General features: G+C 30.9%; 1 protein-coding gene across 4 annotated transcripts in view; it reads right to left on the reverse strand.

Annotated features, from left to right (window-relative positions):
* The window catches only part of MICU3 (mitochondrial calcium uptake 3), a 76,766-nt gene that overhangs the window by 27,143 nt on the left and 24,816 nt on the right, over window positions 1–24,807 (reverse strand). For 2 of the 4 annotated variants that reach the window (XM_039839319.1, XM_039839316.1), the window contains exons 3-8: window positions 23,678–23,709; window positions 16,880–16,958; window positions 13,464–13,511; window positions 10,815–10,897; window positions 7,806–7,877; window positions 5,225–5,263 (exon numbers count right to left, since the gene is read on the reverse strand). In XM_039839319.1, coding sequence (XP_039695253.1) covers window positions 5,225–5,263; window positions 7,806–7,877; window positions 10,815–10,897; window positions 13,464–13,511; window positions 16,880–16,958; window positions 23,678–23,709 — 353 coding nt within the window. The remainder of the gene's footprint in view (window positions 1–5,224; window positions 5,264–7,805; window positions 7,878–10,814; window positions 10,898–13,463; window positions 13,512–16,879; window positions 16,959–23,677; window positions 23,710–24,807) is intronic. The other 2 variants (XM_039839318.1, XM_039839317.1) reach the window with 2 other exon arrangements.

Here is a 24,807-nt window from a genome sequence, read left to right on the forward strand (position 1 = left end):
AAAATGGGAAGAGACGATGTTCAGAGAGTTTGGCAGTGAATATTCAAGAATGAATGAAAGAAAACAAACCTCATATTATTTGAGAAGTTAAAAAAATTTCATGACAGATAAGAGTAAAAAGAGATACACTAGAATAAAACTATAAAGAGTATACTAGAAAAGAATACCAAAGGCAAAGAAAATCTTAAAAGTAGCTACAAAGAAAACAGATTACCTACAAAATAATAATAGATGCAGGGTTGACTTTTCAAGTTCAACAACAGAAGCCAAATGACTAGAATATCATAATTTGCTGCGAATGTCAACCTATGATAATATATATAGTAAAATTATCTTTCAAAATAAGGGTGTGTGTATGTATGTGTGTGTGTGTGTGTGTATATATATATATATATATATATATATAAAATAATTATGTCGTACACCCGAAACTGTTATATGTCAATTATACCTCAATTTTTAAAAATAATAAAATTTAAAAAACTGAATTCATAGAAATATAACAGATTGGTGGTTGCCAGAGAAGGTGTGTGTGGGGGGTGGTGGTGGCAGTTAGGAGTGGGGAAATGGGTGAAGATGGTTAAAAGGTACAAACTCCCAGTTATAAGGTAAATAAGTCCTGGGACTATAAGGTACAGCATGGTGACTGTAGTTAACAATACCATATTGTATACTGGAAGTTGCTAAGAGAATAGATCTTACAAGTTCTCATCACAAGAAGAAAACTTTGTAATTATGTGAGGTGATAGTAAGTTAACTAAACTTACTGCGGTAATCATTTTGCAATATATACAAATATCAGGTTAAGCTGTACACCTCAAACTAATATAATAAGTCAATTACAACTCAATAAAACTGAAGAAAAATAGGGCAAAATGAAGACATTTTTAGAGAGTTTTTAAAAATAATTTACCTGAAGACCCTCACTTGAGGATATACTTTGTGAGAATAAGATTATGAAATCTAGGAAGAGGTAAGATTAACAAGGGGATTAATGAGTAAAGAATAGCAAATATGTAAATAATTCTAAATAAACACTGATGGTATATATTTAGAAGCCTAATTTGTGGATTAAAAAAAAAAGACAAAGGTAAACATTGTGAAATTTCAAGTACCCATGCCAGGAGGGGAATAAAAGATATTAAAGCACTGCAATACCCTATTTTTAAGGAAGAGAGTAAAGATATAGCCTAATCTAAGATTTTATTCTCTTAAGTATATTTATTGAAATTTCAAGACTAACTACCTGGAGAATAGAAATATAATGAATGTCTTCTAAACTAATAAAGAGGAAAATAAAAAGAGGAAGAATAAGCTTCAATTAATTCAAAAGTAAGAAGTATATAGAGTGGCTAAAATAAATCCAAATAAATTAGTAATCACAATAGTGTAAATTGACTGAATTTTCCAATTAAAAAGTATAGATTATCAACCCAAATAAAAAGGAACCAATAAAATACACAAAACATGCTTTTAAAAAAGACACACCTAAAATATAAGGAGAGAAAGATGTTGGAAAAGATGTACTAGGCTTCCTTTAATGACAGGCTAGTAAATAGCAGCAATCTTCTTATTGAGAATAACTGAAAAAGCTGGATAAAATATAAAACAGACATGTCTTTAGAAGCATCTGAAAGACACAATTTGCCTTTGGTACTGTGTTGACAGTTGCACTAACAGTGTAAAAGCAACGGTGGGTAAAATTGCTGAAGCCCTAGTATAATGACAGCAATTGGCCACTGCATCCTTCAGAAGTCATTACATTCTTCAGTTCCATATACCCACACTAAAAAAACAAAGTTTCACTTAAGAGTGTACTTGAAGAATAAACTTATAATTTTGTTTAAATTAATCGTTGAGCACACATCTTTTTAATATTCATGTAATGAAACTGGAAGTATGCATAAGGCATTTCTCCTGCCTACTGAAGTAATACAGTTGTCTTTAGAAAAAGCATTTGTGTGATGGTTTGTGTTGCAACGTGAAGTAGTCCTTCTTTTCACGATCAATCATTTTTTCATGAAAGAACAACTAATAGAGAAACTATGGTTGTTCAGACTTTGGTATTTTGGCAGACATTTTTTTGAAAATGAACCAAAAGAGCCTGTCACTCCAAGGGAAACAACGGATAACATTTGTTGCCAAAGTAACATACTGCAGCAGATTGGACGCAGAAGCGTCTATGAGAAACCTGCTGTCATCCAGTAAGCCAGGCATTAAAGAGATTTGCGAAGGATATAAAATAGCGCTCTCCTCACTATTTTTAAAGTTATTTTTCATAAAAAATGTTTAACATGTGAATTTTATTATTTTAAAAATGGATTAAGTATTTTTAAATGTTTTAGTTTTAATTTATAATATGGTAAATATATAGATAACCAACACGAAAACAACACAAACAAGGGCTCTTTTGAGTCCTCAACAATTTTTAAAAATATAAAGGGGTTCTGAGACCAAAATGTTTGTAAACTGCTACTTACAGCAATAAGAGTGAATAAACTAGGACTAGATACAACAATAAAAATGAAATTGATAATCATGATGTTGAGTCAAAGAAGCAAAACACAGAAAAACTCATATAATAGTGATCCCATTTATATAAAGTACAAAAATGGGTAAAACTATACTGTTTATGATGCATAAATAGGTTAAAACCACAAAACAAAGAATTTACATAATTTCTGAACTAAAAATATATTTTAAAAATCAGAGAAAGTTTCATCATAACTAGGAAAAAAACAGAAAATAAAAAATGAAATAGAGAAATAACACAAAATATTAATAAAAATAAAAGTGATATATTTATTCTAACAACAATAGATTTTAAGGCAAAAAACATTTCTAGAGATCTAGAGATAATGTATAATAGAAGATTCAAATCACTAAAAAGATATAAGTAGTTTACATTCTTAAACAGGTAAAAACAATGCTTCAAAATATATAAAATACAAAAATAACAGAATTACAAGTAGATATTGACAAGTCTATCACTGTAATAATTTAACATACTAATTGACAGATCAAGCAGACAAATCATTAGTAATGAGAGTTGTAAAACACAATTAACATGTTTGATCATATATATATATCTTGATACATATTATCTATCTTAAAAATATAACCCTGCACCCCAAATTGGAGAATATATAAATTTTCAAACACATATCTTTTATGAATGTCAGCATTGTTTTAGTTCATAAAACAGCTCTCAATATGTCAAAAAACTGTATAAAAATTGGTACATTTCTGACAATGGAAAAAGGTTAAGATAATTTTTAAAAACTTTGCAAAGTCACATAAGGCCAAAATCAAATATAATTGACTTCTGCATTATTTATTCTTTTGAATGTTTTATATTTCTTTTCATTACTGTAGTAAGATAATCAAGAGTTGGCTATATGAGAAACAAGGAAAATTCAAGGTTTGGAACAGAAAAGGTTATTAAGTAACTATCTTCATGAATACTGAAGCAAGAAATGCAGCAAGAAATAATCTGACAGAATACAGGCAGAATCTATTGTAGGAATGATTAAATTTTGGAACAAGCCACTACAGAGGCCATAGAATCTTTTTCTCTATAGTAAAAGTCAAGAGGACTTCTGTCTTTACTGAGGAACTTCTTAAAGGTAGAATCTTAGGTTATACTTAGCTCCATGAATTGTACTCAAAATTAGATACTTTTTCACTCCAGTTAATCTACAAACCTAGAAACTAGCAGATAATTGCCAGTTAATGCATAACATTATACTAATATATTTGTGAAAAATATACATCAATGACATTTCATATACAGTTTCGGGCTGTCTGAATTTTTTCTAATTTTAAATGAAATTTCCTTGTTTGAAAATTATATATGAGTTTAAAGGAAAAATATGAATTGCCATAGTTGGAAAATAGCTCATATAATGACATATTAGAAAATAATAAAGTCATAAGTATTAACATTTAAGTTTTACAAGGCATATAGCATTATTTATAAAATTTTCATCATATACATTCTTACAAATTTTTGAAATGATTAATAGAAATCTTTTTAAAATTTTAAGAAAATAGTAGACTTTATTTAATGGAAAACAGTAGTGAATTTTGTAGATCAAATTTAAAGTATCTCATAAGAGATCAAAACAATTAGTCTGTCCTGTGGCTTCCCATGGACTTGGCTTATTCTCCAACCCATTCTAGGTCCAAGCCTTGTGACTTGGCAAGATATCTTAGATTTATTTAATGCTAAATCAGCCTCCAGTGTATGTTCAAATCTAGAACTGAATTAGGTCTTATAGTTTGGTTTTATAATTTCGATTATACAATACAGGAGGCAGCACAGCTACTTTTAGAGTTGCATACTATAGCTGGAACACTTTCGGCAGAATAATACTGAGGCAGACACCCTGAATCCAAGGGCTCCTCTCAGTTGGAACCTGTATAATTTGAGAGATCCTTCTAAGCTTGGAGAAATAAGTGAACTGTGCATGTTCACATTCAAACAGGGGCCGTGGCCTATTAGTTGTCTGTAGCTGGACTAACTAACCAACAAGCTCCAACCTTCTGGGAGAAAGCAAAGAAGAAAGCTTAGCATAAGAAGAGTACATTTGGAAGATCATTTGCAGGAAGTCCCAACTTTTTCAGGTAAGAAGAGCCTGAAAATCATAATCCTCTTTGAGAAATAACATGATACATTGATATATTAAACATATCAAGTGTCACCTTATACCAGACTTTTGTATAGACTACAGGCAGCAGGCAGGCATCAAAGTTTTAGAAAAAAATTGGTAGAAATACTGAAAACTAAGAAAATACCATGCATTAATAAACTTCTTTATTAGATAGAGAAAAGAATGTATACCAGATAGATAGATCTAGTTCTTAAATACCGGTGTTCTGCAGAAGCATAACCTGAAAATCTGCTTCATGATTTGTATTTAACTCTTTAAATACTGCTTAAAAATATAAAACTTCAATTGTTTTACCAGAGTGTTTGGTTATTGTTCACTCGTGTTTTCCTTATTTTAATCTGAAGTTAAAGATATACAACTGCTCTGTAAATTTTAGGCCTCCCATAAATCTAGGAAGGAAATAAAAAAATTTGTCTTAGTTGTACCTTATTATATTCAATAAATTCATAAACATTTTCAAGAGCAGATGTAGCTTTACGTAAGGAAATAATATTATCAAGTATAACAGATGAGACTATTTACATAAAAAACATTTAAAGTATTGTACATACACTATTAGTAGGTGAATGGTATCCATAAAGTTGAAGACGCTGACATAGAGCACAAAGGGCCAAATGAAGTGTCACATTTCAGAATGAACCCAAGTACAGCAAAAGGAAAAAAAAAAAAAAAAAGACGACAAAATAATCAATTAGGAAGGGCAAATCATTATGCTACATTCTATATAGAGTACACACACAAGTGGGATAAATGTTAAAGATGAGTAGCAAAGTTTTTAAAATCTCATATAATTAAACATTAAATAAATCTGCTCATTTCAACCATTTTCACTGTAACTTTCTGATAGAGCTATTGCTTTCAGTAAAATATGTTCCTCCAAAGTATGCAGTTTTTAGACATGCTTCAGCAATTCTCTATGGGGAAGGGGAAAAACTGAGATGTAGCAGCATGCAATGGAAATGGTATGAGAGACCAGCAGTAGAATCTTGTTCTGCTCTTGTTAGTGCCATGACCTTAGGCAAGTCAATGAATGTCTCTAAAATTTTCTCATCTGTAAAACAGGTATGATACTTACCTGGGAGAAATGTAATGAGGACTAAATGGGAGTAAAATTTATAATGGCTATACCAGAGAGCTTAGCACATAGTAAGTGTCCCAAGAAATGTTCATTACCTCTTTCCTTCTGAAGCAGTTTTATTTTGGTATGTAAATGTTTTTAAATTTACTTTTGATTTAATTTTGATTTGGGTATATATTCAGTTCAAAGTAGCTATGTTTGTAGGTTTTACAATGGCTAGCCTTTTTGAGTGTTTATCAAATTTCGCATAGTGTTAATAAGTGGCTACATGTTTTAGCTCATTTTAATCCCTATAACAATCACATGTGGTCATTACCTCTATTATCTCCACAAACAAATGAAGGGATTGAGGTATAGAGAGGTTAATGACCTTGCTCAAGGTCACTTAGGTAATGAATGGCAGAGCTGATATTCAAACCCTGAAAAATCTGGCTCCCAAGCCTGTGCTATACTGTCTCTCTAATATAATATCTATATTTTCACTATAAACTAAATTTCAATTGCTTCAAAACTCAAAAATTTCATCAGTTCATACTTGCAGTATTTTAAATGTGACAATTATTAACAATAAGTTACCACTAAGTGTCATTCTTATTCAACATAGCAAGAAATATTTGTAGAGAGCTATATTGTTGTAGAGTGCCAAGGATGTACTAAAGATTAATTCTGAACTGTTTTAAGGAATAGTTCTGATACATAAATTATATAAATGAGATTTCAGGAGCACTAATTAAACCATGTGAGATAAATACTTATGAGGTAACTGTGGAGGTCAATGATTTTAGTAGGCATTCCTTTATATAAAACAAGTTATATATTACTTATAAGTTATTTTTATCTGTTCTTTAAAACAAGTCCCCTTCCCTATATTTGCTAGGGAATATTTCCTTGATCTATAGGTGTATAAAGTCATACAATTTAGGGTATGCTGATATAATTTAGTCAAATATCCTATGAAATAATATGTATTTCATAATCTCAATACTTTACTTTTATTCATATAAATATATACTTCAAAAATCTATTGGGCTTGAATATGGCACCCATCTGCTATGGATAATCCATATTTTTTTAAAAACTAATACAAATCCTTATAATAATAATCCTTAGAATAATAAAAAATGTTGTAACTCTCTGGAGTTAATTATTTGAATTCCTGGTAGACTAATGCAAACCACTAATTTACGAATGAAACAACTATCATTCAGATGCCAACAAAATTCATCTTGTTTCTGCTATTTAAAGTATCACATGAAGAAATATGCAATAGTAGGTAAAAGTGCAAATTTTGGAGTTGGCCAGCCATGGGTTAAAATCTTGGCTTTGCCATTGGGTAGCTAATAATTTACTTAACCTTTCCAACTATCAGTGCCCTCATCTATAATTACAAATAATAAGAGAACTGTTGGGTAGATTAAGTAAGAAAATGCATGCAAAGCATCTAGTTTAGTACATGATAGTAAGGTCTCAGTGCCAGTTTGTTATTTTTTATTATGTGAACCTAGGATATTGTCAGGCTAAAATACTTGGGACAAGCAAAAAGAAAACTAGTAGGAAAATGGAGTGAAATGTTGCTTAACTCTACCTTAAGAATAAGATGAAAATATCACTCATCCTTGAAGAATCTATATTTTTCTAAGAATGCAACAAAACATACTATTTCCTTGTTTTTATTTCAACATTCATATTGTTATAGTACTACTAAATTCACTCGCGTGTATAATTAAAGTCTTTGCAATTCACCTTTAAATTTTTACATGCATAATGATCAGGATTAATCTATTATATATGATATACCCTTCAAATCTCACAGGTAACAACATGAGTAAAAATGATTTAATGAATATAATTATGGATACAGATGTTTAATATCAATATTTGATTTAAATATTGATATCAATGTATATAAATACTGAAGCAATTTTTCTACATAAGAACTTTAGAAAGTTTTCAAGGTAACAGCTCCAAAGTTACAAACTTTAATTGTTTTGCAACATGAATAAAGTAATTCTTATCTAGCAAACCCACCTGAAACCACTATAAATTATTCTTACCAGCATTGCATGCTTTTCTTCATCTCCTTTAGTTTCTCTCTTTTCATTTTTTTTCCTGAATATCTCTTGAAGCTGAAAAAGAAACCCATCAAGAATCAAATATCAAACGAGTAAATTCTAAAAACAAAGAAAATAGTTAGCTTAATCCACGAATAACATTTAAACTATTATAGATACATTTTTTGATACTAATTTTTTTCCTGAGAAAAATAGAAACATCCTTTGGTATTAGCAACCTATGGTTAACTGTACAAAATTATAGTTTTATTTTATCTCTAAGGCACAAAGACATGGAGTCTGTGGCACACACTTATATTAACAAGGTCTAACCTTAGCATTTATGTTCAACTTTATATATATCTATACTCTCCTACTAAACAGAAAAAGGAAAGATGATATAAATAGCCATTTTATTTTCTATTTATCCTTTTAACAAGCCATTAAAAATCCCTCAGAAAAACCTCATCAACAACTTAGTATTTTCTTCAGAGACTGGAACACAGAAGAGAAACTATGAAATCATTCTTTTCCATGGTAGGAAAGAGAAGAGATAAAAAATTAAGAGATGAAGCCTCTTGAAGAATAAAGAACATTGGATAGAACTCAGGGTGTCTATGTTTGAGCCCATCTTCTGTTATACACTAATTTTATTGTGATGAAAAGGTCACTCAATCCTGTCTGGGCTCCAATTTGCTCACATATGAAATGAAGATGGACTAAATGATCTCTAAGGTCTTTTTTCAGGTAACTGAGCATTATAGTGGGAGCACGGGCTCTGCACATATAATCCCTTGAGCAAGTTACTCTAATTATTTATTTTTATTTTTCAATTAGAGTTGACATTATTCGATATTATTTTATATTAGTTTCAGGTTTACAGCCTAGTGGTTAGACATTTACATAATTTACAAAGTGATTCCCCCAATTAGTCTAGTACCCACCTGGCATTGTTATTAACATTATTTAAGGCTTGTTTTTCCACATCAGGAACATGGAGATAATGCCTTACCTTATACAAAAATTTTTTTCTCCAGATTTATTGAGATATAATCAATAGGTCTTATAAGAAAGTTGTGTAGAGTAAATAGTATAAGGAATTACTCAGCACATTGCCTGTCACATAATAACTTCTCAATAAATATTAACTATTACTATATATGGTATTATTTCTTCTTTAAAGTCCCATTCTATACATGGAAGCCTAATCTACCTCTATTTAAAGTTTTCTGGCAAGGTCATTGTGTAATGTGAACAGTTATTTAAACTCTTCATTTTGTAATAATTGACAGCCATATAAAGTGTATTACCTCCCAAAATATGCAATAACAATTAAAAATACAGTACAAAATATAATTTATTAACACATAAATTTATTTCCACACTTTTTCTTAGTGAGTTTTTTAAGCAAAGGTTATTAATAATCACTTTATAAATAGGCACAAGAATGATAGATTTTAGACCTTTACAAATAACTTAGCCCAACTCTACCTTTTGCTTTCAGGAGCTCTTTGCTGTTTACAAACAAACAACAAGCAAAAGCAGCTTTCATAAGAATATAGAGTGAAAAGAAATAGAAGTTCTACATAAATGTTTTTACCTTCTATCTCCACAAACAGACAGTATTCCAAAAACAACTATACAAGCAACTTCCAATGGACCAAGTTCCAAAAATCAGTCTTTAAGTCAGTAGGGTGGAACTCGGCAGTATTGCCGTAGAAAGTTTACTGAAAATCATTTAGATTACTAAGCTCATTATGAAAGTCCTAAAATATGTATACTATCATAACAAAACTATATTTCAAACTAAATCTGCCCATTTAATGATGTTAGAAAGATATTTCTTTCATTGCAATAAAAACTGAAAACTCTCACCTCCCTGACATTTTGAAAATCACTAGAATGAGGACCCCTCATGGATCCAGCTCTAATGGCTGTGCCCAGGCAAGGGTTACATGGGTATTAAATTAAGTGGCATTAAATTAAGCCTTTTGATAGACACTAGTAATTAGTCTGCTTGCTTCCTTTTTAATGGATACAAATTAGATTTCGATAAGGATTTTTATCTCTTATCTTTCCTGCCATGGAAAAGAATGATTTCATAGTTTCTCTTCTGTGTTCCAGTTTCTGAAGAAAAAAACTAAGTTGTTGAAGAGGTTTTTCTGAGGGATTTTTAATGGCTTGTTACAATGGAAAAATAGAAAATAAAATGGCAATTTATATCACTTTTCCCTTTTCTTTTTACTAGGAGAGTACAGGTAAATATAGAGTTGAACATAAATACTAAAGTTGACCTTGTTAATGTAAGGAGTAAATTAATCTCTATTTTGGAGAAAAAAACAGAACAGGCATTTTGCCACAGAAGTAGATGCAGGATATATGGGTAAAGAGAAATAGAAAAATTCTGGAAGGTGGGGTGTGGATGATAAGATGAAAGAGCAGTTGATGATGTTGCCAGACCAGCTCCAACACTGGACTGGTCAGGTGAGAAAGATCAAAGGACAAATGCCTAAGAACAATCTTATTACTCCCACTTTAGATCAGCCTTTGGTCAAAGGCAGATGGGAGTAGAAAAATGGGAACAAGATTGGAATACAAGGTAGTAATGAGTAAAAGAGAAAAGGAGGAATGAAAATCATAAACCCTAAAATGAGAAAGAAGGGAAGTTCCTGTGGCAAAGAGATGTGATTGAGTGGCTGATAAGATGGAGACTGAGTATTAACTGGGGATATATAACACCTCAGGACTGACTTATCCACCGAATGGAAAATATCTGACACATTTTAAACTTCCAGAAAAATGTAGAAATGACTATAATTATCTTTTACACTGAATATGATTTATATTATACAATGTAAAAATTATTCATATCATATACTTCTTTATTGAATTATGGTGAAAGCATAAAATTTTCACTTTCTTCTATAAAAGTATTCCAAATAATGCAAAAACATAAAAATATAAGTAAACAATATTTAATTATTGATAAAATGTAGCATATAATATACATACCACCAAAAACTCCTTTTTATCCACCATCTCATTGCCATCAGTGTCAAACATGTTAAAAGCTATTCTAAAACCTGCATGTGGCTCTGCCAGAAAAAAAATAGGAAAAGTATTTATAAAATGGGAAAATGTTTTAAAAGTACAAAATTCATATTAGTTGTAAACAGTTATTCAGTCTGTACAGAAATACTTTCTTTAACCAAAAAATTAAAAGCAATGTTACCATTAGTTAAATATAATAAAAGCTAGTATAAATATAATAATATAAAATATAATAAAAGTATACATATTTTTGCTTCATATAATACCACTTAGTAACAATTGATAATATACTTTAAAAGTACTTGTATGATACTTGTCACATAGCATCAACAGTAAAATTTGACTTTCTTCTGAAAATAAATATGTTTTTCTTATCCAAAGTCGATCAGTTTGTTTAAAAGGATTATATCAACTCATCACATCTGAAATATTTTCAATATGTTCAACTACTAAGAGAAGGAAAAAAAATAAAAATATGACACCAATGAACCAGCCTAAATTATAATGGAAATGACCTATGAAAATAAATGTCAAGCACGAGAGAGTACATATTTGAGTTTAAACTCTTAGAGGCTTCAAAAACAGAACTACAAAAAGGGCTTGAATAACTAATTTCCAATTCCCCCAGAATGCAAGGAACAATTACTTTTCTGAGACAGACTTTCACACACTATGAACTGCTTTAATTTTATAAATTCTATCATGAAGTTCAATCCCTTTTCTCTTTTCACTTCTAAAACATAAAGAAAACTTGGACAGAAGAAAACTTGGATGTGTCCTTCAAAGATGATATCAGTGTACATGCATTTTTCAAAACCTCTGACTTACTCTTTCGAGATGACTGGTAAGGAATTTAAATGGGACCTCCCATAGATACACTAGCCACTACCTGTTGTGAAATCTTGAACCTAGCAAAAGAGAAGCATACAGACCTACTTTCTTAACCGGTAATAGCTGTCTCTGAAAATAAAGGAAACGGAAGCCAGTCTTTTATGCAAGTTCATTTCTTGCATGTATTTTAGGAATCTAAACTTACTTTCATTACTATTCACTTGAGAAAGAAATAAAAAGTTACACCACCTCTGAAAACCGAGTTTTAAGCTTTAAAAATATCTTGAAAATACACATAGAAAAGAAGCCCTAACAAGTATTGTTTGGAAGGGAAAATAAAGTTAAAAAATAAAAAGTAAAGAGAAAACTATAGACAGGCAACATAGATTATCTAACCCACTTCCTGCCATTCCTCTTTTCACATTTTTCTTGGTTGGAAGCTAAACAACATCCATAATTTTAAATTCAAACTCCTAGAAGTTCCTAAGATGTGTCCCGAACTCCAAAAGTCACAGTATCCAAAGCCCTGACCTTCCATAGTAAGCAAAAACCACTATATGTGTTTTTTACAACACCCAATAAACCATACCCTGTCCACCTCAGCAAGTGGCTTTCTAAATCAGTTGTTTTATTCTAACCTACTAAGCCCCTGGGTTTATAACTAAGAATTTTGCATCCAGAGTTGTTCTAGCGCACAAGATAACTTTTTAACAAGTCTCTGAGCCCTTCTTTGGCACCTACTACTCTAATTTTCATAATAGCATTCATCATTGACTGGACTTGAATCATCACAGTTCTTGTTTCCATACATCTCCACAAATCCCCACAATTGGAAATTCCACTAGCGATACTCTTTCACTCATTCCTTTCTTCGTTCATTCATCAACTACTTTTTGAGAGGCTACCACATATCAGATACTGTTCTTGATATGGAAATGTACAAAAAAGCTAAAATCTCATGGACTGTGCATTCAAGTGTGGCAAGACAGACAGGAACATGTAAACCAATAAACAAATACTTTCATATAATTTAAGTGCTATAAAGAAAATAAAACATTGTAAAGTGCTAAAAAGGGGGAGAAAGGAGAGGGAGCTATTTTAGGGAGATCGGTCAAGGATTCTCTAAGTCTTCACATTTCAAAGAAAACCTGAATGATTTTTATTATCATGAGGATCTTGAGTAAAAGCACTGATAGCAGAGAGGGCAGAAAGCACAAATTCCTGAGGTGGGAATAAAAGAATAGAAAGGTCAGGTGGCTGGAGTACAATGAATTATATAGCATGTAAGTTCTGCCATTAAACGTAATAAAATTTAATTGAAAACCATATATTTCATAAGAATTGCTGCATATAAGAAGAAAATAACAAAACTGTTTTAAGATGTATGATGGGTATTCTGATGGACTCACTAGTTAAAAGACTCATTATTTTACAACAGTCTTGCAGAAAATGTGATTTGAACGAGTGTAGCAAGAAATTTACAAATCATTACATGTCCTGACCCTTAGGCTCTCATGTAGATGTAACCACAGGAATTGATATGTGATATTAAATTTACAATTTATGAGCATTTTACTACTATATTGTAAGTCATAATAATATTTATGGTTTTGACTCAATATGCTTAGCATTTTCTGCAGGCATTTAGAGATGAATTTTCCAAAACGTTGATAAGCCTAAAGTGATTTTCAATAGTAAGAGAATCTAAGAAAGATCTGTTTTCCAAGATTCTGGTAAAAAAAAACTGCATTCAAAAAGATATTTAATGAGTACACTTACTTGTTAAAATACATAAGAGAAAAAGATATTCTGTGTATGAAATTGCACCTAGAAGAAAAACGGCATTAGTTATGCTCTATATAAAGTATTACTTTCTTCATATTTATCAAGTAAAAATATTATTCTTATAATGGCAATAAATAATATTAATAAAGAATTGTTTTAAAGAATATGCTAAGTAATGTTTTAGATGAGACTAAATTGTTATTATAAAATCACAGCAAAAGCCACAAAATTTACTGTTTCACACGCCTCTGTAGAAACCCATATAAAATTCCCATTAATGCTTCTAGATATGTTGACAAAAGATCTAATTATAATGTATACTTATAGCTGTAACTTTTAAACTTGTCGCTAGTTTTCAGTGTATGAATCTAACATAAACAAAAAGGTTGGAAATGGTTAACACTGTGTGTAAAGTGCTTAATTACTTCTTAGTAACGTTTGAATAAAAGATTTAGACATTCTTGCTTAGAATTTTGATTACTGTATTGAATTAAAAAAACAAAACCTTAAAGTTATTACTTTTCTGCTTTCAAGTTATCATTATTATTGATACATTTAATGTTTCTATTAAATGGAATCTAAAAAGTTTTAATTAAACAGGTTACACTTTCTGTATATTGTGACCTTAGTTCTCTGTAATCCCAGAATTATAAACTTTATAATATATTCTGTTACTCAAATTCTTGTTTTTAGACAAAATACCCCAATAAATGTCTTAATTTACTTTCCAAGAGGGTCCTGAGAAAATTAAAATCAAAAATAAACCAATAAACACTTATCCAGATTTCAGAAAATTCTGATGTTGGCAAAAGGGTATAAAAAATCCTTACGTAATCAGATTGTGAACTTTAAACCTCCCTTTTTTTTTTTTACCTGATGGTCTTTGAGACTATTCTCTTAGTTACAGAACAAAGAGGAGTCACTGTCAGGCTGTTTGTCAGAAGACATGAAGAGAACGAGCAAGAAGGCCCTGAAAGCATTTCCTTCTGTTTATACTAGAATATTGTGACCTATAGACATAGTTCTGCTTGATTGCCATGAATGTTATGGGAGAAAGAGTCTGGAATGGTCAATGTATATAAAGATACAATACCTAGGTTCCATAGGGATCCCTCAAAAAAAAAAGGGAGGGGGAAGAGAGAGAGACAGAGAGAGACAGAGAAAGAAATAAAAAGGAAAGAGAAGAAAAGGAAAGAAAAGAAAAGAAAAGGAAAAGAAAGAAAAAGAAAAGAAAAGAAAAGAAAAGAAAAGAAAAGAAAAGAAAAGAAAAGAAAAGAAAAGAAAAGAAAAAAGAAAAAAGAAAGAACTATAAAGGTAGAAGGAAAAAAGGGAAATGGGCTGTCTCCACAATCCCATTTTACTGACTGTTCTGATTTGGTGGGACACATGAGAGATGCTGGTTGGTATAAAGAAGTTTAATAACAACTACACATCTTTTATTTGATAATGAATTCGAGATTTTGTTCTGTGAAGGATTTACTTAACAGTGAGAGCACTGGTCATGATTCTCATGGTAGGCACTTGTCTTTCGAAATAACTGGTTTTTGAGGTGGTGTAATTATATTATATAATGATATAATAAACTGCAGATTCTTAATGCTTTCCAATTAAAAATAAGGAAAACTATTAGACTAACCCTTCAATTTATATAAGGCCACTTAGGGTGAAAAATAAAATAATAATAAATGCTAAGTATATAGTAATGTTGCAATTTTTAGAAAAAGAGGATACAAAGATGCCAACTAGATTTCTTTTGAAAATTCAATTTTAAAGAATTCTAAGGGAAATTCCTTAAAAGCATTATATTATTTAGTTTCCATATTATGATATACGACAGTTGCTATTATAACTCGGTCTATGTAATAAATGTTTTCATAAACCTTGCATACCAATTAACTTTTTGTAAAACTAAATAACATTTTCTTGCTGGGTAATATTTTCAGCAGATAAAAATTCATTTGAAAATTCATCTTCAATATCTCAAAAGATTTAGCTTTAAAATTCCTGTCACCTAATCTCTTTATAAAAAAGCAAGGCTCAGTTCCTGAGTTACAGTAGCAATATTTCAGGTGCTTAACTAAATAGCCACATTTGGCTAGTGGCTACCATGAGACAACACAGAAATACAACATGTCCACTACTGCAGATAGTTCTACTGAATAACACTGAAGAGATCATCTCCCTTGAAAAAAAATATGCATGTAATTTCAAGAGGATATGAACAAAAATAAACCCAGGGCTTCCAGATTTAACTCTCCCCTTAACTATGAAGAATTTCTTCCATGAATTTATCTTTCTCAGATTATATTTGATATAAGTTATATTTTCTCATGAGAGGTATTAAGGAAACATATTTTTTTTAATTCACTAATTTATCTAATCTTCCTGAGCTTTAAATTTTCCTGATCTTAGCATCTCACCCTAAGTTTTGAATGGCAACCTTTAGGACAACTTCCAGAAAAAAATTTCTAAGAGCTTCAAGAGACCTTAGCCCAGATTTTGCGAAGATTTTAAAACCTTAGTTATGAAAAGTCTAAAATAAAAGATAAAGTTTCTCCTTTCAGATTCCAGGAGAACTAGGTAGAAGCAATGAGAATTTCTAATTCTACTTAGATAAAATACATGGATTATAACTATTCATTTAAAGTATTTGTCTGCATGCTAAAGTAAACACATTTTCAAACCAATATTGGTTAAAACTGATGAAAAAGAAAAAGATAAGTTTATGTAATTTAATATTTTTATTTCATGTTTTCATACTTGAGAATACAAAAAGAATATTTCAAAGAAACATTCATTTTTAAGACTAATCTTAAAGATTTTATTAATTAGTTTTGCTATAAATATGTACAAAAAGTACACTGCAAAAGAAAAACTGCAAAAAGAGCTGTATAATTTGAATGCAAGGAAATGTATTAACTGAGTTAAGTTAGATATATAGATAGATATAGATACTAGAGTAAGTTGAGAGGTGAATTTTGCCAGTTTATTTAAAAAAAAAAAACACACACACACATTCATTAAGCAGCCAAAGACATAGCCAGTAAGTTTTTCATTTTGATTAAATTTAACAAAATCTATAATTCCCTGCAATTATGAACTCAGTATTTTTGAAAAACGTTTTCTGTGTAGATATAGCCTATATTTCACAATATGGTTAAAAATGGTTTTTTAAACTATAAAAGTTCACTTCATTGTAAAAAATTTATAGTATATAAATAATATACATAAAGTAAAATAAAAACCACTCTTAATTCCACTACCTATAAACAACCATTACTAATGATTTGGTGTTTTTCTCTGAAGCTTATTCTCTATGCAAACATACACACATGTAGTTGTCAAATTATTTTTAAGGAGGAACATCTGTATATATAAACAGTATAAGTAATGTAGTGTAGTTAACTTACCTCTTTCCTTAAGATTTCGAAATAGCTTTGATGATCCTTTCCAAACTGGTGGTGTTTCTGAGAGCATTTGATTTAATTCCTATGACATAAAGTATCATAATACTGATTGACAGGTAAACCACTTACTTATAAAATAGATAAAAAATATTTAAATGCCTATGCAAAAAAATTCTCCACTTGGAAGACCTGAGATGTAGTTATTTTTATCCTATTTTATACCTGTGGTTCTCTCAACCACAAAACCTAGTATTTGTTCACAGTCCAAACGTTAAAAAAATGATAAAGATGCTACATTAAATTCAATTAGAGCTACTAAAAATTTCAGATAAAGTTAAAAATTGGAATAACATATATATGATAATCAAATTAAGAAAAAACAGTGAATTTAAGTTAAGAGCTTTCATGAAAGCGATTAGAAAAGGTGGATTTCCTAATTAAAGTCAGAGATGAATACCTGGTTTCACATACTGTCTTCTCTGTAGCCCCCTTGGTAGAAGAAGTAAATGGACAAAAGATTATATTAAGAAGGAATGAAGATTATTTTAATAGTGACTCAAAGAATGATGACATTAGATACAGTGGGAGCACAGGGATATTGAGTTATTATGGACATTGTTTCAATTTTCAACTTAAATATTCAGTAAAGAGCCAGACTTCAATTACTGATTAGCCAGCTATATTTTTTTAAAATCAAACTATCATAGTTGGGGTGGAGAACCATTTTGGAAAATTTAAACATTTAAAACACTGCTCAGATACTATAAAGATTTTTAATTTATTGAATATACTGTGTTAAAAAATGAGTGAAAATTATAATTTGGTTATAATTTATTATTATTAAAGATTTTAATTATTATTAAAAGATTTGGCAAGATAACTTAAAATAATTTAAAAATTAGTCTGCTAAGTAATACATTGAAAACAAAACAAAACAAAACAAAAAATCCCTCTAGAAACCAATTCTATTTCCAGATCTGCTTCTTGCTACTCAAAGTGTGCTTGGTTCCCTAACAGCCCAGTCATCACCACCTGGGAGGTTGTTAAAAAAACAGAATCTAAGTTCCCATTTCAGACCTACTGAACCAGAATCTGTATTTTTAACAAGATCTCCAGGTGACTTTTATGCACATTAGAGTTTGAGAAGCACTTTGGAGAAACCTTTCCTGATGCAGTTGTACCTAAAAACATTCTACGACATTTAGAAACCATCTTTTTCATTACCAAGCATAGTTAGCAAGCAAATAAGAAATCCCTGGATGCCAAAGGCAGGAGAGGTATTTTTAGGGGATTTATGGACTCCCTGAAGCCATCTGTGAATCTTGGCTATCATTTCCTTCAGAGTGTTATCTCTGCACGGCAGGTAACAGATGCTGCTAGGTGATGGGTAGCAATGGCACAGGGGTAAAAATTCAGGTATGAATAATGAGAAGCTGGGATATTTATTCTTTAAACAGTAAACTTATAAATATCTTTGTTAGAGCAAGAGATGAAAAAATATTACACTTTACGCCATCTCTACTATATAAACATTAACTTCTCTTTCTCCATTTTAACTGTTTCCACGTATTCAACATAAATTCAGCTAGAGTTTAAGGCCAAAAAATTATAACTAGTTTTTATTGAGTGCCCTCTATGTGGTTGGCAATGCGCTAACACATCTCATTTCTTTCTAATAGACGATCTCCATTACGTATATTTTACTGAGTCTTAAAAAGGATAAGTAACTCACCCAAGTAAAACAACTAGTAAATGACTGACTCAAAGCAGCTTATTTCAGTAATAATTTTGTTTCTTCTGGTCTAGATCATCTAACCGACACAGTGATTTTCTCTGTCTTCTGTTAACTTTAACAACTTTTAAATTTTATTAAAATCTGCATTTCCACTCAGGCTGGGAACCACTCTCGGTGCATGTCTTAGTAGTGTTGTATAATAAAGGCGATTAGCCTTTGTCCCAGGTTCCTGGGAGGGAGACTCTATATTCTTGGATCACACTTGACTTTATGATAAAGAGATGACTCAGATGAGGGCTGATTATCAAAAATAACCACCATGTAATTAGAGGGATGGGGCTTTGAGCTAGGCTGACCTCTGAAGTGGGGGGAGGAGAGGGACTGGAGATTGAGTTCAATCGCATGGCCAATAAGCCAGTCAATCATAAATCCACGCAATGAAACCCCCAATAAAAACTCTGGACACCAAGCTCAGTGGAGCTTTCAGGTTGGTGAACACATTGATGTGCCAGGAAGGTGACACACCCTGATTCCATGGGGAGAGGACACAAAAGCTCTGTATTTGGGACCGTTCTATATTTTGCCCTATGTGTGTCTTCATTTGGCTGGTCCTGATTTGTGTATCTTATAATAGTTATAAACTGTAATTTTAAGTGTAGAAGGTTCCTGAGTTCTGAGTCAGTTGAGCAAATTATTAAAATAGAGAGGGAGTTGTGGGAACCGCCTGGATTTATAGCAGTGGATCAGAAGTGTTGGTGGCCTGGAGACCCTTGAAATTGCAGCTGGTATCTGAAATTAAGGCAGTCTTGTCACGGACTGGGCCCTTAAACCTGTGGAGTCTAACAATAACTGTGAGTGGTTAGTGTCAGAATTATATTGCGGTATTGCAAATAGGTAACAAATAAATATTTGCCAAATTAAGTTACCGAGAATTACAGTTGCCTTTTAAAGGATTTATATGATTTTCTTTAAATGAGTACAATTTTGTCTTATTACATAGTTAATACACATCTGTTATAAAAAAATTAATAGGTATAGAAAATAAAAACTAATTTTTTCACAGACAAATCACAATTAAGTTTTAAGATCCTTTTAGCCTAATTATCTAGCATATTTATACAGTATTTTATTATTGTTGCAGATATCAAATCATTCTAGATATTGTTAAGTAACTTAACCTTTACATTTAATATATGGGCATATTTTCCTGCCAAATATTCTTCACTTTCATTTTAATGGCTACACAGCAGCTGTCTATATCAGCAGTTCTTAAATGTAACTCTTTAAACTCTTAAAAACTATTATACGACCCAAATGCCCATCAACAGAAGATTAGATAAAGAAATTATGGTTCATATATACAATGGAATATTACTTAGCCATTAAAAAAATGAAATCCTACTATTTGCAATGGCATCGATGGACCTAGAGGTTATTATGCTGAGCGAAATAAGTCAGACAGAGAAAGATAGATACCATATGATTTCACTTATATGCAGTATCTAAGGAACAAAAAGAACAAACTAATCAAAAATAGACTCACAAATATAGTGAACAATTTGGTGATGGACAGAGCGGAGGGAGGTTGGGAAATTGAGAGAATGGGGTGAAGGGTTAAAGAAGTACAAATTAGTAATTGATAGCTGGGCACGAGAAGCATGGCAGAGGGAATGCAGTTACCATTAATATGATGGCTAGATGGAGGGTCAGGGGAGGGAAGGAGGGAACAATTAGGGGGATTGTTTTATGAACATTATAGATGTCTAACCAATGTATTGTATACTTAAAACTAATTTAAATAAATTTATTTTTAAAAAACTATTATAGACCCCAAAGAGACATTGTTTATATGGGTCATATCTGTCAATATTTAATGAATGTAGAAATAGAAGTGATAAATTTTTAAAACACAAAAATACACAAGCACATATTCTATTAGCTATCAAGAGTGATGGTGTCACCAGTCATCATGAAGCCTCTGGAAAACTCCACTGTACACAGGTAAGAAAATGAGCGCAATAAAACAAATGTCTTCTCAGTATTATTACGAAAATAGTTGTGACTTCACGAATCCCTAAAAAGGTCTCTGCACTTTAAGTTATGCCAGGTCTGTATTATTGTGCAACCTGCTGTTCACTCAACTTTATGTTTGGTAGGTCAATTCACGTTGATATACACAGCTCTATGTATTTATTTGAGCTCTGTATTACTGTATTTGTCCTTGATATACCTATTTCATAATTCTTTTATTCGTTTCTCTACTGGTTGACATTTATATTGTTCCTAAAATTTTTCTTTTTGTTATTATAATCGATGCTGCAGGAAATACATACATGACTCCTGGTATAAACATGCAAATGTTTCTCTAGTACACGTATATAGAAGCAGAATTTTTTATATGCACTTTCAACTTTATTAGATATTGCCAAATTTTTCTCAAAGGTGAATATACTAATTTACATTCTCACGTGGTTCCTTCTTGCTGTCCTTGTTAATTGATATTATTAGATTTCTTCAAGGTGATCATCTGATGGGTGTGAAATAGTATTATATCATTGGTTTAATATGCATATTTCCAATTACTGGTGATGCTGAGCTCCTTTACATATATATATACTGCCGCTTTAACTATGTTTGCCTATTTTTTTCTTATTGAACTGATTATCTTTTCTATATTGATTTGCAGTTTTATATAAGACACTTAAGTTTTTCTTTTAATATATTGCAAACATATTCTTGTATTTGTCATACATCTTTTAACATTGCTGACAATGTCTTTTGGTGTGACAAAGTTTCTGATATTTAGCTTAGTAAAATTTGCCAATAATTTCCTTTGAGTTTTGCTTTATGTGTCTTATCTAATAAAATCCCCAGGCCCTTCATTTTGCTTCTAATATCTCAAAATTTCTGTCAAATATAGGAACTTAATCCGTCTGAAATTTGCTTTTGTATATGGTGGTCAGTTGGAAATCTAATTTTATTTGCCCCATGTTGGAAAACTATTGTTCTAATACCTGAAGGTCAGCCCTTTCTCCATTGATTTATATAGATCTTCCCATACATGCCTGAATCTGCTTCTGTATTCTGTAGTCTGTTACACTGATCTAAGTTTAAAAAATTCTTGCGAAGATACATTATTTTAATCATTATAGTTCTACTATTAATCTTAAAGTGAGACAGGCCCAACTGTTCTCATCTCAATTTTTTTCCCCTTCCTCTTTTACAGAACTGTTCTGAAAATTTTGAGCCCTTACTCTTCTAAATGAATCATCCATGAACATGATATATTTCTGCTTACTCATGTCTTTTTAAAAACATATAATAACATCTTGTACCTCTGTTAGGTACACTAAGTAATAATTTTGTTGCTATTGCAAAATATATCTTATTTAATGGTACAGTTTCAAACTGCTATTGCAGGAACATTTTATTAAATTTGGTTCACAGATGTTATATCTAGCAGCATTTGCTAAACTTTTATCAAATTTGAATAAATTTGAAATCTACATATTTTTACATTTTTCTCTCATATTGTTTGCTACTGTTCCAATCCTTAGAATCCTCACTTTTTTGCTTTTTTGGTCATACCACAAGTTACAGGATAAATTGTCTATCTCAAATTCACATTTGAGATAAATTGTCTATCTCAAATTCACATTTCAGTACCTCGGACTGTGACTGCATTTGGATATAGGGCCTTTAAAGAGGCAATTAAGGTTATTAATAGAGGCCATTATGGTGGGCCCTAATCCAAAAGAATGGTTTCCATATAAGAAGAGATTAGGACACAGACATGCACAGAGGAAAGATGTGAAGAAAACTGAGGGAAAAGATGGCCATCTACAAGACAAAGAGAGAGGCCTCAGAAGAAACCAATCCTGACAACACCTTGACCTTGGACATGCGACCTGAACTGTAAGAAAATAAATTTCTGTTGTTTAAGTCACCCAGATTGTGGTACTTGTTATAGCAGCCTGAGCAAATTAATGCACTACATTAGCTTACAACTGTCGGAAAAGAGTAAGCAGTAGTTGTGATGGCAGACTATTTGCATTACATCTAATTTTAAAGAGAATGTCTCCAAAGTTTCACAAGTAAATATGATGTTTGCTATAGATTTTTGGAGAATTCTCTTTAACTGGTTAAAGAAGTTCCTTAGATTGCTATGCTAATACTATTTCCTCTTTTTATACTGAAGTTTATAATACATATAAAAGCATAAAAAGAATGTATGTAAAATTTAAAGTTAGAAATTGTTAAGAAATAGAAAATAATTAGTACTTTAGAAACCTCTTTGCACCCTCACTGATGATATTCCCCTCCATCTCCCCCAGAGATACTGTCTTGAATTTTTATCATTCCTTAGTGTTCCTACCTTCAATTTTGGACTTTATAATAAAGTTATACTTTATATTTTTTGAATTGCTTACTTTGTCATTACATTTCTGAGATTCATCTAGTTAAAGCACTGCTATAATTCATGGGTTTTTACTATTACATATTATTCACTGTATGAACATATCAAAACTTATTTGTCAGTTCTACTACTGATATTGTATCAGTCTTTTTGGCCATCACGAACAATCTATGGACATTCTCGAGTACTTCTCCAGTATATATGAAAGTTTCTCTGAGTATATACACTAGTGAAATTACTGGATCACATGGCATTTTCAAGTCTAACTTTACTAGGTACCTATGCACATACTGTTGTAGAATTTAAACCCAGGAGCAGAACTGTCAGGTATAGGGTATGTGTATCTTATTTTAGCAGATACTGCCAAATTGTTTTCCAAAGTGGATATACCAATTTACATTCACATGAGTTACCAATGAACTCCGTCTTCAAATGGCATTTTACGTGACTTAATTTGCAGAAAAAATTATACACATCATGTTATATATATGTATATTTAACGAGAGAGGGAGAGGGAAGAAGAGAGGGAGGAGGGAGGGAGAAGAGAGAGGGACAGAGGAGGAAGCCTTGTGGCCTTGTATCCATCATTGTATGCGAAATGCGTGTGCAAGAGAGTACATTTATATGTACACCAAGAGCTTTAACTTACCTGTTTGGAAAGTGATTTCCACGTTTTAGCAACTGTAATAAACAAACATAAAAGAATTAGACAATAAATATTTCATGCAATATATATCAAATTCAGTTACTATTATAACCATAGTTCATAACACCAAGCTTTTATATTTAAAAAACAAAATTTCTTTAACCACAAGATTTGGATCTATGATATGACTTTATCTATGTTATGTATTTGCTTCATGTACTATAAACTATTTATAATAAATAATGTAAGTGGAATAGAAAACACATTTTCCATAATCATTATCGTACTTTAGGTATTTCTGGATTTACAAAGTTAGTTAATTTATTCCATGTCAAATATCCTATCAGTTTTAAAACACAAATAATGATTATTTATTAAATATTCATACTGGAATATACACTATTAACATAAAAATATAATTTTAAGGTGTTAGCCATGATCTCTGATATATCAGTATTTCTGATTAAATTTCAAAGGTCCTGTCTTTCGAGGGTGAATGTAAAGGATAGGGGCAAAGGGAAAAATTTAAGAAAAATGAAGAAGAAAGCAAGCAATGTGAGATTGAGAGTCACATCCTGTTTTCTATTCTTTTCCTCTAAGAATGTTATAGTTGAATAAAATACCAGGGATCACTTTCTTTTACTGATTCTTCTTCACATCACTGAAGATCTCGAAAACTATAAATCTATAATATTGAAATAAATGTGAATCTTATTGCTATTTCCTTTGCTCAGATTTGAGTACTGTGAATATTTAATGACTGCCCAAGAATTATCTCCAGGTTTATATGTGATTAAGTACTTTAATGCAGGTACATGAGGAACTGGTAAATAATTATTTCAGCTACAATATAATAATGACAACCAATAATATTTCTACATGGCAATGTGGTTATTTCTGTATAGGTAACCATAGTTAATGTAAATAATATATCAAATTCAACATTATAATATAGGCATTTTTTGCTATGTAACTCTTTTTAAAGTAATATGTCATTTTAAGATCAAAAAGGAAGAAATATGTTCTAAAATTTAGCAAACTGATTGTTTTATGCAGATAGATTTCTTCTTTTTGTAGCAACAACATCCTTTCTTTACCCATGACAGTTTTTATGCAAACATGTAATCAGTGAT

This window comes from Pteropus medius, unplaced genomic scaffold (genome assembly GCF_902729225.1).
Source record: "Pteropus medius unplaced genomic scaffold, Ma_sr-lr_union100, whole genome shotgun sequence".
NCBI lineage: Eukaryota > Metazoa > Chordata > Mammalia > Chiroptera > Pteropodidae > Pteropus > Pteropus medius.